Genomic DNA, 18,816 nt, shown 5'->3' with positions numbered 1-18,816 from the left:
CAATGTGGGAAGAGTCTGTGTAGTTGTCACCCCCTGATATACAGCAATGTACATGGTCCCAGAAAAAAAAAAAGCTATATTATAAAAATTTACACTGAACAGAAGAAGTTATTCTCCAGATGAAACAAGCAACAGCAAATCTTAAAATACAAAATCAGTTTTAAATGTTACACTTTACATGCACATGATACTTTAATAAAGTAATCGCATCTTTCTTTAAAATAAAAAAACAGGGCTTAAGTTCTGATGAGCGTGCTACTCCGCATCCTTTCACAGATCGGTACATTCAAATTATATCAGGAGAGCACAGCATGTTGTTGTTCTACCAAGTGCTATGCTAAACTGCAGGTCTGCCGCTCTTAGACACTAATAGAAATTAATTTTCACAGTGCTAGCGTTGGAAAAGGAGAGTCTTGGAAAAAAAAGAAAAAAAAAAGTTTGTTGATTGGTTTTGTTCCAGCTGTTGAAACGCTTTATACCAATCTTACCCCAAAGTTACAGATGGTAGAGCTTCAACTTGGCGCCAAACAACCTCACATTCCTACTGCAACATGTCGAAGTCTGTCGGCCTACAGCGTAACACGACACACAGCGCCGCCGCAAGTCCTCGCTTTCAACATAATCAGTAAATGAACAGTCATGGCATGCATCCACAGCATGCAAACACACATCCTACAACCATTTGCCCTACATGACAGCATATAAACACACTTCACTATATTTTATGGACCTATTATGTATTCACATTCACAATCTCTAAACACTCCTTCACCTTATAGAATCAGACCGATGCTTTTATCTCATATGTTTAGTATTTCGACATGCCGCTGTCTGTCTGTCTGTGGAGATACTTGTGGGATTTACATTTAGTTGGTAGAAGCTGAAACTGATTCTGTTTGGCAAAAAAATATATTAGAATATATTAGCAGCTGTGACAAAAACATAACTTTATTGTAAAAACACTAACTTGTACTTGTGTTCAGTGTACAGTCGCCAGTTTATTTGAAGGACAAATACTACAGATAAGTAACAATTTGATTGTCCTGTAATGCTAAACCTAAATGTCAAACCCTCACAAAACTGCGTATTCTTTTACTTCTTTGAGTGGCCTTTGTTTAAATGTCATCATCATTACTTCACTGGTGGATTTTTCCATTTTCATTGGGATAGTAATATTACAATGGACACAAACTGACAGCAGGGGGAGCTATTGTTGTACACACGTTACTGAAAACTGTGCAGGAGTTTGAGTTCAGTCCATGATTTTGCTCCGACCCTGCAGCATGTGCCTCTGCTGGAGAGGAGGAGCTGCCTGAAAATCACATTCTCAATGTGATGGTTATGGCGGGTCGAGCGCTCTGATGCTTCTCTGTCACACCTCTCTAAACCCAATGCAGCCTCTGCAGCACAAGATAAACTACTGGTTAATCCGCAGCAGTCACAGTGATGGAGGGGTGTCTAGCCACCAACCAGTACCAACATCAACGCTGGCACAGGATGCTGTCGTTAACATTTTCCTGTATGAAGCTGTTTACACAAAAATGACTCCACTATGTAATAATGGATGGCAAGTGAGGGTCTAAACTGCACATCTGCTCACTGTGTTCTTCCACACACACACACTCAACATGATCACAAACTGTGTGCAGCCCGTCATATCCTAGTCTCAGGATCAAGATCTCGGGACACTCTGGTAGACTAGCATTGAAAAGAGGTTTGCAGATTGTTGTGGGAATGGTCCCAGTTGCCTTTCAACAGCTGTGATGCTTCTGAAAAAGAAACTCACATGTGGATCACTGAGGTGTCCAGCAGCCCTCACTGTGTGCTTGTTGATGGCCTGGTGTGAGGCCTGTGGCTCTCCCCCCTCCCCCCCCCGACGAGGGGCGTCTCCGTCTGCAGCCCGGTGGTCCTGGTGGCAGAATTCAGGCCAGTTTCAGAGTGCTGATGGGGAAGGAGGGCATGGCCACCATTGTCACAGGGTTGAGCACAGTCTGACCCACCAGCTGCGGGTGGTGAGCTACCATTGTTGTCTGTTTGCCAACAATGGCGGCGTTTGGCTGGCTCGCCACAGTGCCGTTCACCTGGGCGTGGCTGTGGTTGAGAGTGTGAGTGATGTGACCGACGACGGCTGACTGTGTGACAGCCACCGGTTGGGGATAGAGGGCAGGTAGATGTGGGCCCAGGTGAGCCACTGGGTGTACGGTGATGTGGCCGATGGGCTGGTGGCCGGGGGCTAACTGAACAGAGCTGGTGGGAGTGGAGGGAGCCAGGTGGGCAATATGTTTGGGACCCCCACCCTGGATGACGTGGTTGACAGCTTGGATGACTGATGGATGGGACACTGAAGCGTGGGCAATAACTGTGGGGTGTAGGCTAGGTGAGGTCACCATCTGTGTGTGGGTGGGGATCAAGGCCTGACTGGGGGTGGTGGGAGTGCTGGATGTTGTGAGTGCGGGTGGGACTGCAGGCTTGGACGCTGGCTGTGGAGGAGTCACTGGCTGTGGCTGAGGCTGCGGCTGAGGCTGGAGCAGAGGGGCTTTGTGCTGGATGGAGATGTGTTGGGTGATGAAGGAGGTAGTGGTGGTGGGTGTCAGGGTCGGGGTCTGAGTGGGTGTTACAGTCTTGTGCAGCTCAGGTTTCATGGTTTGAGGCACGGTGGGTAAGGCAGTCGGTGCTCTCGGTGTCGTCTCTTCATCTAGGTCATCGTCCATGATGTCTTCACCTTCTGCAACACCAAAACATGAAAATAATCTCAATAATATCATTTGAATGCTGCAACATCAGACTGCATCTGTAAACACCTGCCACTGCAGTCAACAATTTGTTACTTTAAATATATAGTTTTAGCATTTACAAAAGGGGGTCGACTGCAGAGGCTGGATGAGCCCTGAAGGCCTCCAGCAGTAACCCTACCCTGCCTGACAGCCTACCCGAAGCAGTGGAGGTGGAGGCCTGGTCCTCTTCAGGCTGTACTGTCTGTCGGAGGACGCGGTCGATCTCAATCACATCCATCCACTGGCTCAGCTCGTTCTTCAGCTCTGCTAATCGCTGCTGCGTGGCTATCTTCTCTCTGGCCAGTCGCTCCATGTCATGCTCGTACTCTTTCTCTTTACGCTTTAACGTCTGAAAGGAGAAAGCAGACTATGGTAAACTATCTTTTTTAGTCCTTGCATGAGTGACTCCATGATACTTTGAGCTGCCACCAGTAGACGATACACCTTGTTACCAGTTTATTAGGTTCACATGTACAGTGTAATGCAATAATCCAATACGACAGCCACACAATAAATCCTGTCTTTGTTGACACTGTATCAGCGGTGTTGATTCTGCTCTGTTGTAAAGTTTTGGGTCTTTGGAGCTTTTGTATTAGACTGCAATATACTGAGATGTGTTCCTCTTATGCAGTATATGTAAACTGGAGTAGACAAATCATTAGAAATCATCACTAACCCAAAGCCTCAATAATAACCATATAGTTACATCAGTGGCTCTGACTGTGTCAACAAAAAACTGAACTTTGTACGCTGTAAAAGAGAGGATTTTTTTCAGGACTCATACTGATACTATATGCAATATGTCCATTACATTGTGCTGTACATCATTCAGTACAATCGTTTCAAAAATGTCAAAAATGTCATATTTATTGGACGATTCAGCATTTAGCTTCATTCACTACTAAAAGTTGGAGTGATTTTGTCTCATTAATTCATTAATAAATTTAATTAATTCAGCCTGCAACAACAACTAGTGGATTCCTGGAGAATGCTCACAAGAAAAACTGGTGTGTATACGGCCCAAAAGCAATAAACCAGTAAACCTCAACAGTAAGCCAGCATAACGCCCATGCTGTCTTTAAAGCCGATTAATCAGGAATATGTCCAACAACTAATGATATAAAAATAAACCTAGGACCAGTGCCCGTGTGCTGGGAGCAAAATAACAGAGCTACAGAAGCACGCGGGAAGGAGGAGGTGAAGGAGGGAGGGAGGACACGAGTATGGAAAGTAGGAGGTGCTTCCAGGCAGTGACCCAATTTCCCTTAACCCGTCAGCTGACACAGGACAAAACTAAACAGACTGAGGTGGACTTCCCTGTAGGAAGAAAAGTTAAAACTTTATGAAAACTATAAGAAACTTCAAAGGACTCTATAATAATAACAATAATAATAATTATGTAAATAAATCATAAAGAAATGTTATGTTCTAAAAAAAACTCACTTTATGCAAAGAAGAAGAGTTTAATGTCTGATTTGGTTGTGGAAATTAGGGATTGATGTTCTGAAATTAAACAGTATGCAGATATAAATTATTAATAAGTTCAACGCGGTCAAACTATCTGACACGGTCTTGATGTGGAAACAACACTGTGAGAAATCTGGTACCTGCAACCTGATGACTCAGGATCATAAAAGCCATTTCCCCAAAGGGTGGACTTCCTGTTAATGTTCACACCACCGTGTATTTCTGTGTGTGAGGGGAATCTGTGTGTGTGTGTGTGTGTGTGTGTGTGCCTGCAGTACATGTGCAAGTCATCATGTGTGTGTGAGAGCGTGCAATTTAATAAAAAGCCATCTGTATGTAAGACATGCGTTTGGGTTACTGCATGTTCTGTCGCGGTGGTCTGTACATGTGCATCTACAGCACAATATACAAGTACATAAATAGCAAAAGGGGGACAAAAGGCGGGCCTTGTGTAATTCAGCACCTGTCTCTACTCCTTATCCAGGATTAGAACTGCACAGGCCGACTGCTCTGTGCTTCGATTGCTTCTCACCGGGGAAATTGTTACTCACACACACAAACACAAACTCTACTGTGCACCTAATAATATGGCTGTAAAGAAAATTTTAGCACCAAGGCTACACCACAATATTACACATTTAATCACAATTAAATCCATATAAATACACTGTTAATGTAGTTTTTAAGGTGAGGCATAGCACCCAATTAGAGCCAAACTTGTCTTCATTAGGATATGAGACACTGCTGCCTCATCAACAGCAGTCGAGAGCTTCTGGAAACCCACAAGTGTTCAAGCATTGCACTATCCTTGCAAACAATAATGTTTTTGTCTTTTCAAACATGGATATCCAATATTGTGAACATGCACTCAATGCAGGGCAGATCATTTACTCCACTGATTAATCACTAACATGTGTTCCTTGCCATGCACACACAAACATCTGGACACAGATGTGTAACTCGTATCCAGCCATTGACAGCCTCAGAAGAGCTGGGGATATCCGTACTTAAGTCTGAACACGTTAACAGCATCCTCAGTCTAGCAGCACATGATGTACTGAAATGCCCCCCCATCTGTGGTTGTCACGGAAACAGCCGAAAACCTCTTAAGGTTTCCTCGGTAACCCAAGACATGCACACCTTCATGTGCAAAACGTGCTATTAAGTTTGACAGTGTGTCTTCATCTAAAAAAAATCTTCAACTAGAAGTACTGCCTCGTGGTTGTACGCCTCCCAGTCAAGTTCCAGTTTACATCCATGTCTGTCCTGTCTCATATAATATTTGTAGTGAAGACTTGGAAGGACTTTAATAAAAGTTATTAAGTTTATTTTCCTTGTATGTGTTGGCCAATTGAGCTGATTCTGATATAACACAAAGTTGTAGTCATGACAGTAGATGAAGCTTCAGATATGGATGTTGCTGCAAAGAAGCTACAAATACTAAAAAGTGGATTCTTCACACACATCTTCAACCTGACAGCACAGAAGATCTAAACAATCACCACAGTTTCAAGGTGGGCACCCAAGATAAGTGTCACCAATTCAGTACCCAACCAAATGTGAAATATGGTCACAATCACCCCTTCTGTTCCTGAGTTATGGCGTTGAATAATGGCCAGAAAAGTGTTTTTGCAGAACATTGTGAAGTTTACCTTCAACCTTTTGGATTTGAAATATCATCACTTCATCATTTTATCCTATTAGGCATTTGTGAGAAACTTTTTCATAATTCTTGTGAGGTCACAGTGACCTTGACCTTTGACCACCAAAATCTAATCAATTCATCCTTTAGTCCAAGTGGACATTTGTGCCAAATTTGGAGAAATTCCCCCCAGGCGTTCCTGAGATACCGTGTTCATGAGAATGGGACGGACGGACGGACGGACAACCCGAAAACATAAATGCATCCGGCCACTAAAATAATCAAAGTAAACACGCTAAAAACAGAGCCATAATAAGCACCTATCTGAACAGGAGACATCAGTAGGACAGAACGAGATGGTATAAGAGCGTGCAAAACGTCCAAAAGGACTGGCTGCCTCCCTTTTACCCTCATGCATTAGCAGGCAGCTTTACATGAGTGGCGCCTCGACTGTGCATGCCACAAACTATGACTCATGGAGAGAGAACGAGAGAGAGGAGAAGTGCTCCACAAACACGGAGACCCACTGAACTCTCCCTGTTTCAATGCTGATGGTGGACAGAACGAACACTGTGCTCGTCTTTTTTAGAAACGGCTAGTCTGCTGAGATTAACCATATAAACCTAGTGACCAAGTCTGTGGCAGATGGATCCCACATGACTTCATCTCCCTCTTAATCATGTCACCAGGTTGGTAGGACCTTTTGTTTCTTTGCACATGACCGCACCCCCCTGAGCCTCCGAACCTCCTCCTTCCAGAGAGATAAGGCCCCACCTCGGGCCTCGTTTGAGTGTGAAAATCTAGATCAGTACAGGGATAGGCTGCATTATGTGTGAGTGTGTGCGTGTGTGTGTGTGTAAGGTAAACACTGCTCAAGCGCTGTCACAAGCAATGCGAGTGCCGAGCACATGGCCCCACAGAGAACGAGAGAGGGAGGGCGGTAGATAGCGGGGGATTGAAAGAGAGCAATACAATCTGTACTCACTGACTCACTTTTGCAGCAGCCGGGGACAGACTGCACAAGGCTGGGCTTTCTTAAAGGGCCAGGAGCACAGGAGGCCACGTTGCAGACATGCTGCTCAGCCTGGCTGACTGATCAGGCTTCTGCACAGAGGTCTTGTGACAGTGTGGTAACCATAAACCCTTGTCTTACTGTGCCTTCAAGCTGGAACAGAGAACTTCACGTGGTGTCTGACTTCCAACAATTAAAGCCTTGTCTGTGGAAAAAATACCTACTTTTGCAAACCATTGCTTATGTGCAAGCTGGCCTAATTACCTTAGCTTGGCTGAGGACTGACTGATGGTCCAGACCAGGCTGCTGTACAGTCAAAGAATATTGTGAGACTGCTCTGAGATAACTGACAAAAACAATAAATCAAGTCCCTAATTTAGCTGTGTTGTCGTACTCTGACACACAGTTGATCTTATTGTATGAAACAACTCTGCAGGAAAAACCCTGCTGATAAAAAATCCCCAGAAAATCATAATTTCCCCAGAGTAAGATACTGTACAATGTATATATCACAGCAAATGTAACATTCATTTACATTTGATGTAACTCAGAACCATATAAACAAACACACAGTGTCACTGAGACTTTCACAAAGACAAAGCCAACAACCAAATAACCTTGCACTAATATATCGTCAAGGAAGACTTGATTATTTTAATGTTCAAAGCTGACTAAAACGCAGCTGCATTTTCATATTCAAAGAACCAGTGCATAAGATTTAGTGGCATCTAGTCGTGAGGTTGCAGATTGCAACCAACTGAATACCCCTCCCCTCACCCAAGCGTGTAGGAGAACCTACGGTGGCCACAAAACTCGTGGAAAACGTGAAAGGCCCTCTCTAGAGCCAGTGTTTGGTTTGTTCTTTCTGGGCTACTGTAGAAACATGGCAGTGCAACATGGCAGTCTCCATGGAAGAGGACCTGCTTCTTCTGTAGATATAAAGGGCTCATTCTAGTGTAATGAAAACACGATTCTTTATTTCAGGTGATTATACACTAATTAAAACATAGTTATGAATATTATAGTCCATTTCTGCCAAGTCCATCCCACTAGATGCCACTAAATTCTACACACTGCACCTTTAAGACAGGGCTTCAAACAAAATAGCTGTTATGTGCACAATGAATCCCATTAACTGGCCATATTAAAATATTAAAACATTAAAACATATATCCACCCTGAGTTTCCCCACCAGATGGCACAACATATTTCAGACTGGCATTTGGGGACAGGCACTAACAAGTTCAGTCAGCTTTGAGAGGAAATCAAGCCTTGTGTTTACCGCTCCATGTTCCCTCCCTGCTGCTGGCAGCTAAGCCTGGTGGTACGGCGAGTCCTGCCTGTTGCAGTGCTGGGCGGGGGCCCAGGAAGGGGGGGGTGAGGGGGGTGGGGGTGACGTCACATGCTCAGGCTAGCCATGTGCTTGCTGCTCATGTGGCCTTAAAAGCTCAGAGAGGCAGGATGGAGGGAGGGAGGGAGGGAGGGGGGGAGTAGAGAGGAGGAGCTCTAGTGCATCAGGGCTCATTTTACAGCTTCGGCTTTCGCAGCGCCACTACAGGATCAAGAAGAAAGCCTTTAGGAACAAGAGCAAGGCATAAATTTGTCAGTCATAAGTTTAAAATATAAACCCATGTATCAAAGTAAAAACACTGGTGCAACTGGAAAGCAAATGAATATCCTCGCTTATAAGGCATGGAAAGATATTGCTCATAGTTGCTGAGTCATTTGCACTTGAGATGAAATGAGGAAGTGGAACTTAAAACTATGCAGCTGCTTGCCAAGTCAGTGACTTTCAATGGAAAACAGATCAAAACCAGGCACTGTTGTACTCATTTCTTACTCATTTCTAAAGGAACAATGGCGATAACGGGAAAGATAAATCAGATGAAATGTGATGCTGAGCCTAAAGCCTCTTATTCGAACCTTTTTTGAGCTCAGTGTTTTTGTGTGCTTCTCTGCTGCCAGCCCAGAGGAAGACAAGGACAGGGGCAGGGAGGAGGAGGAGGCAGCGCTCAGGGAGAGAGCTGTATGCAGGCAGAGCACGCGTCCGTACCACCCATGTCAAGATGACAGTGTGTACACGTGCTTTTTTTCCCCCCATCTTTTTTTTTTCTTTTTGGCTTCCCATCACCCAAAGTTCACTTCCTATAGCCCACCCCTCTGAAACACAACAACAGCAGACCGGCCAATCACTGAAGCCACCTTGTGACGAAGAGACACACGAGTAAGCTTAAAAAAAGCAGCTGAACTATTCTGACCTACAATAGGTGAACTGTATTATAGCTCCCTGATACATATACAGAAGTCTAAATGACCCGCTACTGCAAAGACTACACTGAAATTGATGGAAAGTTATGTTTTTAGCTCACAAATTAACTAAAATATGTTTTAATTTATGAGATAAGTTAACTGTTTCCAGCTAGACATGGTGAAGATGTTGACATTTTTGCAGAAAGCAGTATCAGTTGTGAATTTTTTCCCTTCACTCTATTTGCTTTTAAATATATCCTGAGTGCAGCTCAGCTGTTGATAGGAGGAAAAGAAAGGCAGGTTAGTCTGCCAGTCGAACACAACACACTGAATACCATGTTGCTTAATCACACAGGGAGGGAGCAGAGGGAGGGAGATTGGGTGACGAGCTCTGCACCCACGCTGTCCTAGTTTCCTTCAGTATCCACGCACAAGTAGGAATAACCAGACTGCTGCTACTCAGAGCATCAAATCAGCAGCACGCCGTCCTCCTCAAAATTTACATGAGTAAACTTGCAACACATTTATATAATAGAAAGGAATACAAACAGCTACAGAGTTGGTTCTCTTATAAAGGCCTTAAAAGCTCATAACCATGCAAACCAAGACTGTTTAGTATTGCATACAATCAGTGACATTTCTTCTTTCTGAAAAATAGTGTACTAACCAAGTATCTAATTATTACGTGGCTTACATCAAATCTGAGTCACAGCTAGTAAAATGTAAATAAAATAAAAACTGCTTTATTAACTTGCACACTTATAATATGCTCCTGCATCATGTGACTATAATTACAGCAGAAACATTTGAATATGGACATCTAAGTAATCTTATTTCTTAAATTTTAACACTTGATGCCAACTTGGGTCCGAGTGTGAATTCAGATGTAAACCACCACCCTAAATGATCTCAGTATAGGAAAAGAAGGGGAAAAAAAGACTAACAGTAAACATTATGACACATTCAACAGCGCAGTCATAGTCTGAAAGAGTTAAACTAGGCCACTTGTGGACCTTTGCACCAGCTGTTTACAACCAGGATGCCGTCACAGTGCCGGGGTCAAACACATGGTGAGTCATCTGTGGGCACGGCACGCATTCCACACGTTAAACGCAAAACATGTTGTACACCTGAAGAAGCGCTGGAGATTCCTCAGTATAGAAGGATATAAACACAAAAATAAAGAGGGCAGCAAATGCAAGAAAAAGACTAAAATCAAGTGGACTCTCGAAGATTGACAAGATCCCCGTATTTAAACAACATTGCATCTCCTTCCTCCTCCTCTCCTCTCTGTGACGTGAGCTTTGAGTGAAAACAGCATGTATATTGTTGAATTTATTAAATTAAAGCGGTGGAAACGAAGACTGCATTTGAGGGCTCCGCACATACTCAAAAAACTGGAGTTATATCCAGGTAAACTACTATTTAACTGGCATGCACATTATATAACTTGCACCGGGAGTTTATCCACCCTTGATTTTTCCCCGGCCTGTTTTTGGGGTCCACCTTAATTTGTTTATGTCGACCACACCCCCAGATATCATCGGAGACCCGGCTTTTAAATGACTACTGGCCACTATTAGAGGAAATATGGTACACACACACACACACACACACACACACACACACACACACACACACACACACACACACACACACACACACACACAAAGGCCTCCTTATATTCACAAATATCTGACAAATGCAGTACAAAAGCTGCAGATTATAGGCTGGTAATTACTGCTGTTGTTCACACGTGGAAACAATTTATTACTAGAAACATATAGAGTCTGAATTTATACAGACATTAAGCCAAATCATGGCTAAAAAGATCTGTAAAAAAAAGTGATATACTGGACTGACCCACCAGTTCTCCAGCTAAAAAAAAGCCTTAAAGTAGAATATTGTAGGGTCATTAAAAGCAGTCAGACCTGGTCAAACCGCAGAAACCAAAAGCTTACCTGAATGTATCTCAGAGCACTTCTCAGCACGCTCAGATTGGAGGTCTTCTTCTCGTCAATGTTAGGGATGTTCTTTTTCAGCGTTTCAAAGCACTCCTTCAGGTGTGCTCGTCTGACAGACACAAGATACAGAAAAAAGGGACTTGAGGCAGCAGGAACGCTACGGTCAGACAGACCTGGCTTCACTTTAGTTGTTTTCGGAAATGTTGACTTCTATTTGTGACTGAACAGATGATTACACAACACAGGTTTTGATTGATCTTTCTGACCAAAAAAAGAAAAAAAAAAGAAAAGAGATAAAGCTTAACATTAAAACTAACCAACTGCTACAAACAATCAAAGGCATCAGTCAGACTAAACATTACTTTATGAAACAGAACCAATTTCAAAAACAATTTCCAAAAAAAGAAAGGTACACCTAATATTATTCTCAAGTGACAAAAAGCTCAAGGTCCTATGATAGACAGGTTGAACCCACCTGTTTTTCTCAAGCTTGTTATGCACTTCTCTTGTGCCTGCCCTGTAGGAGCACAGACAAGAGCACATTAAGAATTTGGTGTCCAAAAGGGCAGTGTGACAAGAATAATCATCAAAAAACAGAAGAGTACTCTTGTTCTGCTGCTGGCAGATAAACTTTTGACACTATTCTGTCATTGATGCCTGATTCAAAGTAGAATTGATTATCTCAGCTGTCAAGTCATAACGACTAATTAACAAACATGCAAAGTTACCTAAAAGTAAGTAGGTCTCAATATACAGTTGAAAATGAGTGTATCATCAGTGTTTTAGTGGTGAAATGGCGAATGTTAAAGCTTCAAAATGCTAAAATTTGCTTACTTCCCCGTTTTAAACAATATTAGAAAAATCTTCTGAGAATATGTTTCAGCTTTTGACTTCTGATGAGCCTTTCATAGACTTATTTATTGATTGACAAAGCATATTAATCAATTATCACATTTATACTCAATCACAGCCCTGTTTCAATTATGTACCTATAAACCAAACCAGTTGATAGTCTTACCCTCCTGGTCGTTTCTTGTCTAGCTGGCGTCCATCATCAGGAGGACTCCCCCGGCTGATGGGGCCATTCTGTAGGGGAGCCTGCTGGAGGAGAGGGCCTGACTGGGGGAGTAAGGCGTGTTGCTGGGGGGGCGAGACGATGGAACCAGGATAGCGCTGAAGGAGCTGCTGGTGTGTCTGCGGCTGTAGTTTAGTGTTGCCAGTTTGGGGGATGAACTGTGGATGATGGTGGTGGTTCTGTATCGGCTGCTTGTGGTTGACGGTCAGTACAGAGGTTGGGTGGTCGGGTTTGGGTTGTGGAGAACGTGGCAGAGCAGCCGCACTTTGCTCCTGAGGAGAATGAGGGTCCCTCCTTGGGGAGGCCAGTGGTGGAGCAGCTGGAGGAGAGAGCGTAGCAACAGGCAGAGCGGGGGAGCCTGTAGGATTGGGGGTGACCACAGGGATAGGAATGACAGTAATGGGCATGGAGGGGGGAGGCAGAGAGGGGGGTATGGGGGCTGGGCGGCACTCAGTGCGGAGCTCCTCTGCTTTAGAAACATTGTTGACGTGGATTGTGGAGTTATAGTTCACATCAGAGCGTCTTTGCTCTGCCAACTGCTCCAGACGCAGCTTTTCCTTTAGTTCATCCTCTGTGGAAGAAACAAGGCAGATTAAAACAGCAGCTCAGCAAAAGTCTCCTCATATACACACTTCAGTTAGTATAAATAACGGAACTATAGAAACAATAAGAGAACTGTGATCTTTATTAAGATATTCAGGAGAGTACACAAGAGGAAAACAAACAGGCCTATTTCCAGTTGTGACTGTCCCAATGAAACTTTGCACCAGCATAAAACATAAACACCAACCACTTGACAAAAATAGTTGACAAACTGTCTCAGAAAACACACACACGAACCAGTTCCTACTGCCTGCCCAGTGACATTAGTCCTGATTGTCCTTATTATAGTAAAGCACAGTAACAAGCCAAGGTGTTTGAGATTTAAAGCTACAGGTGTCTCCACACATGGCAGCTACAGAAAACATCGTACTTCACTGCCAAAAACTCATGTAACATAAAATCGGTATCACACAGCAGGTTTCCTGATTTCCTGGTGAGGAGGTGTGTGTATTTTTACATTTAAAAGCCTTGTCTAGCTTCAGGCACGCTCCAACAAAAGAGGGTTGTTGCTGTAATTCAGGTATATCTTTGCTGTAATGTAATCCCTGTCACAGTCCACTGACCACGTTGTGTTGTAGGAGTCGAGTCTGCTCAACACTTCTTCTAACAAAACCTCACTGAGGACACTCTTACCACCAAGACATGTACAGGAAACTACCTTTGTCAAATGTATCCTAAAGCATGTTATGAGTTAGTAAAAAATAAAAATAAATGTCTGGTTAGTGTCTGATTATTGTGGCCTGGGAGGAACACTACTATGACACACATCTGCTTCTATAACCCACTAAATATTTTAGATGGAAAGTAGGCTGCGTATTTGGGATATTTGTGCAACATTTAAGAGTTCAAAGTTCAAGAACATTATAGCCTAGTTTTTCCAAACAGACACACAAGCAAACCTTTCACTGAGGCTCTTTCCAACTATTAAAGCAAAACAATATAAAGCTTCAAATAAGGTATTATGTGAAGCAGAGTAATATATTCTTATATTTGTATGGACAGTGTTGCAACTTTCTGAACATGTTGTACCAGTATAGTAATCATGTGAAAGAGGAATGAGACATTTCCGGCTCTTAATAGCTCCAGAGAACATTTTAATGGTATCTGATTTAATAGTCTAGTATGTCACTGTTTGCTCTGTATATATGTAATGTTACATAAAACAATATTGTGTTCAAAGTTAAAAAAAAAAAAAAAAAAAGTACAAGAAGTCCTGGTTACTCTGCTAGCCAGCTTCCATAAGAGGGTGAGTGCCTGTTATGAGACTGATCATTTAGTGTTATGGTGCCGACAAACATTTAACTGAGGAGAGTGTTTGCTGAGAGAAAAACCTATGAAACACTTTTAAAAAACAAGAGGGTTTTCTATAGACATTATATAACTGCAGCAGCACATAAAAAAGCACTGGCCTACTTTCCTCCACACAGTGACCTGCTCTACAGTAGCAAGGAGGAGGGAGGAGGACCCTGCTCTCCCTATGCAGCAAGGAGGGAGGAGCTGAGAGAAGGAAGGAGTAGGAGCTCTCACTCTGAGGCTGTTCTCGATACAGTAAACGTCTCCACCATGATGACGGGTGGGGAAGAAAATCCCCCTTTTAGATTTACAATATAACAGTGCTGAGTTCATCTGTTTGCTAAAATAACAGCTTTTTGGCTTTCACACAAACATTATGGAAAATTTTCCAGTTGACTGTTTAAACAGAACTGTGGAGACACAGTGTTCATGATATATTTGTTATTTGGAAAGCACAACAAAGAGAATTAAGTATAATATACAAGGTGAGATTGTACATTATACTTTACTGAAACATGTTGAAGATGGTTGAAAATGTTTAGGTTTTTTTTTAGCTATATAATGATCTAAATGCAGCATTTACAGCTTCACTCCCTTGTAATTGGTTAACATGGTATATTTAAGCACATTGTACTCTTGTGCTTTCCTTTACTGGACACGTGGTGACTTTTATTCAAATAGGAACATATAGGACCTACTCTCAGCTGTGAAAAATTAACATTAACTGTGAATGGTGGTGAGACAGCTGCAGAAAACTGGGAAAACAAAAAGATGCTTAGTTATGTTTTTAAGTTTTTGGAAAAACTTTTTTTTTGTTCACAGGGTTAGGGTTCATTGACATCTAATGGCACATATATTACTTCCTGTTGATTTTTTTGTTTTGCTAACTACAAAAACATTGTACCGTGACAATTAGTGCAGTACATACTGTGTACAAGTATATAGTAAGGAACTGGGACACAATGCTTTGCCTTTTAGTCACTAAGCTCCAGCATCTGTTTGTCTTCTTAATACAAAGAACTACAAATGTTGTTTTCAGAAAAGTAATAAAGAAACCATGTCTTAATTATGAACTTATGAATAGTTAACTTAGGCACTGTGCAATAACCCTGTGACACTATAATACATAATTAGTTTAAAATATAAAACATGCAATACATTTCACTCATTACTATATATCTGAACAGGCTGTATACACAGTACATAAACACCTACTTTATGTATATAAAGTAACGTCTTTTTTACCATTTAATATTTATCTCAGCACTCTTCACCTCTTTGCACTATTTGTATCCTGTTTACAGTCCACAGGAATGGTTTCGCCTGTATTAAGTCATTCCTTGTGTATATTTCTGATGTTATTTTTGTATAAGTATACTGTAACATATAAAAAAAACATATAAAGATGATTCTCATTCTGATTAATTAAACTATCACGTTTGTCAAAGTGAGGTGTGGGCCGGTTTACTGCAGACTACACACTGTAGTGACTCATCTTCTTCATAAACAATCTATGGGGAGGGGTTGCCCAGCACGCACGTGGTGAAAGGGGCGGAACCCTCCTCTCCTCCTCCTCATCCTCCTCCTCTCCCCCTCTTCTCCCCCTGCTAACATACGGGGGGCGTGGCTGGCTGCTACACGTCATCGACAGACACTGAAAGCTCTCCACGAGCGTCTGAAAGGCCAGCGAGTTTGTTATTTTCACAACAGCGTAGACAAACAACTAGTGAAACACTATAATACTACTACCTGCCTAAATATTTTAGGCCGCAGGGATGATGGAGGAGCACAGATGCGTGCAGAGGGAAGTCACTTGATCCCCGGCGGACGATGTCAGGTCATTATGTAAAACGAGCTTGGCATTCCCTGCGCCACCGCCCTTTATCCCCCCCCCCCCCCCTCATGTTTTGGTTTTGTTTTAAATGTGAAGCATCAGTGCGTGCAGTCACACATAAATATAGCGAGCAACAGAAAGGATCTGATAAATGTACAGTGGTGCTGCTGTGGCTGCACATTAGCAGCTCTTGTCTATGCAGCAGCTTTCAATGCAGTAAACTCCTGATACTGCAGCAGCCTCCCATCTATGTTTAATAGCTACGATTCAACCGTAAGACGCAATTGCGCAACGCGTCTACACACCAAAACCGAATATGAAAGTAAAACAAGAAAATGTCACTGACCGATTGAAACATATTCCTCTCAGTGTTTAGTAATCATTGTAATTCAAAAAGCAGTAAACCGTCAGTATGCATACTGGAATTAGTTCATGAATGGCGCTTATAAATCAACGACTAACAGGGTTTGTCTGTGACTCAGAAAATACATCTTCCAGAGACACATTTAGTGAAAACTGCACACTACCATGCGATTATAATTAACTAGTTACAAGTGGAAAAAAAACAAACTATATTTCTAATAAAAGCCCAACTTACCACGTGCTTTCTGTTGTTGCTGGGCTTGCAATTCCAAAAACTTGGCTGCTTCCAGGAGCGTTTCGATGCTCATTTCTGTCCAGTTGGAAAGACTGAGGCTTATTTTTTAAGAGAAAAGCGATAAAAGCAAACGCGATACGCGCCTGTTACAGGGAGAGGTTCCCAGACTGGAAGCTGGGGGGGGAAAAAAGGGTAATCGGATACCCCCTCAGTAAACTCTACCACTTACGTAGAAGAGTTACAAACAAGATGGCGCTCAAAGTAGTAGGAACAAATACGGTTTGTGAATCACGCACCGTTTGTAACCGCCCACAGACAGATACACTCCCTCCCATTACGGAGACGTTTACAAAACACGGAAAAATACTCAGGATGGGGTTAACGACTGTGTCATAAACCTTCACTCAGGAGCTCTGAGTTAAAACATCTACATTTACGTCGCCGCGGTTCACTTTTTAGGGTAATGTTGCCAGCAACCGTTAGTAGCTAACCGCGTGTCGCTTAGCAACCGCTCCAGTTCAACCAGGAAACAACGTTAAAACTTTCAACAATGAATAGGTTTTATATTGTTTTTTAATTTATTTATTTATTTGGTACGACAAATATTTGAAACGAGCATAGTATTTGACAATGTGTGATAGTTATTCAATTTCTGCTATGTCACTGTGGCTTGTTCATGAAATGTCACGCTCCTGTTTTAAAATCTCGTGTTTTAACGGCTGTTTTCTGTGAAACAAATTAAGCATTAAGTGTTATAAATTATGCTCCCACTCGTTGCCCAATGCTTGACGAAGGTGGGGACGTTTTATGAGACACATGACTTCTGTTTCCGCAATTTTCAAGTAGTCGCGACTGCGGTAAATTTACATCTCATTCATGTAACTGTTATTGTTCATCCACCAATCAGCGTCAAGAACATGGTATGGCGCCGGCTGTCACACATGGAAACCAGCAATGACAAGCACTCAGACTACAGTTTATGGCATACATAAACAGGGAAACAGGCTCAAAAAGAAACCAAATTAAAGCAGTACGAGATGTGGGAGTGGCTGTAGTGTGAAAGCATGTAATCTAAAAGAGGATATCATACCTAATGTGTTCTCCACTGTTTGCATTACATTTTCATGACCCCTGGCAACGACCAAAAATGGTGCCAGAGGGCTGAACAACCAAAATTACAAGCATACAAGGCAGCAGATGAAGGCAGTAAATGCTATTTTACTACTCATTTGTTATGAAATATATGATGTTCACAACCAAGCAGATTTATTTGAAGGGGGAATAGATAAGTAGACATATGCTGCAGTACGTAACCTGACAGCAAAACTCCAGAAATTAATGGATTTATCATTTCTTCTATAAAATGTTAAAAGATTATAACAAATGCCATCACAGAGCGAATGTTAGTTTTAAAAATGGTTTAATTTACAATGATATAAAACAGAAAAAGCAGCAATTCTTCACAAGGCAAGAAATTTGTGTCATTTATCTAGCAAAAATGACAAATGATTAACCAATTAATCATCAGAATTGTTGCTCATTAGCTTTTCTGGCAATCAATTTTATTGATTCATTGCTGCATTACTTAAGTTCTGGTTGGGTTAATTAGATTTATTACATCAGCACACAACTGCAGCAGTGGCCGAGAAAAGCCAGACTGATTTATAGGGTCAGAGTCTACTCTCAGATGAAACTTCCTCTTCATGTGTAGCAACAAGGCAATGTCTCAAAGCAGAAATTAGTAATCATATGTTACAAGCTTTTTTTTTTTTTTTTTTTTAAATAAAACAGGATATAAAGTTCATATTATTATCAGTAGTCTGACCTAATAATAGGACACAAAGGGCATGTTTTAACATTGCTTTTGCTCCACTTCCCCCACACAGAGGCTGAAGTCAAAGTCCGCACATAACCAAGGGACGTGTAGCACGAGTGCAAACACACGCTCACAATGGACGTGCATGTGCATACACATGACCCTGGATATTCAGGGCTCCCTTCCTGCTATTCACTCAGTTCAAGTCAGGAAGTATGTCAGCTACAACAGAGTAATAATAGTCGGCCACGATGCTGACTGTTCTCCAGGCACAGGAAAGACTGAGGGGCTCCAGGAACATCCTGAATTACACAGGGTGTGTAATTCAAACCACATTGGGATCAACTCATGTAAAAGCTATTCACAACATCTAATAAGGCACAAATTAAATTATTTTATTTATAGCAGATCATGACAGGAATAGTCCCATTAATAAAAACACATATCTTCATCATCTTGTGGCCATTTCAAGGTACTGCATCCTCAAA

At 42.1% G+C, this 18,816-nt stretch overlaps 1 protein-coding gene across 2 annotated transcripts; it reads right to left on the bottom strand.

Annotated features, from left to right (window-relative positions):
* Nucleotides 1-930: 930 nt before the first annotated feature.
* mnta (MAX network transcriptional repressor a) lies at nucleotides 931-17,331 on the bottom strand. 2 transcript variants are annotated; one of them, XM_042413140.1, is made up of 6 exons: nucleotides 16,513-17,329; nucleotides 12,128-12,755; nucleotides 11,585-11,626; nucleotides 11,107-11,218; nucleotides 2,931-3,123; nucleotides 931-2,725 (listed from the first exon to the last, which is right to left on the bottom strand). In XM_042413140.1, exons 1-6 carry the CDS (start codon nucleotides 16,583-16,585, stop codon nucleotides 1,923-1,925), a joined length of 1,851 nt encoding a protein of 616 aa, XP_042269074.1. In that variant the 5' UTR covers nucleotides 16,586-17,329; the 3' UTR covers nucleotides 931-1,922. The 2 variants fall into 2 exon arrangements, with proteins under 2 accessions (XP_042269074.1, XP_042269075.1); XM_042413141.1 differs by lacking the exon at nucleotides 11,585-11,626 and having other exon boundaries at nucleotides 16,513-17,331.
* Nucleotides 17,332-18,816: the final 1,485 nt, after the last annotated feature.

Source organism: Thunnus maccoyii, chromosome 6 (assembly GCF_910596095.1).
Source record: "Thunnus maccoyii chromosome 6, fThuMac1.1, whole genome shotgun sequence".
NCBI lineage: Eukaryota > Metazoa > Chordata > Actinopteri > Scombriformes > Scombridae > Thunnus > Thunnus maccoyii.
The sequence above is the reverse complement of the archived record's forward strand: the minus strand, read 5'-3'. Positions and strand labels throughout refer to the sequence as shown.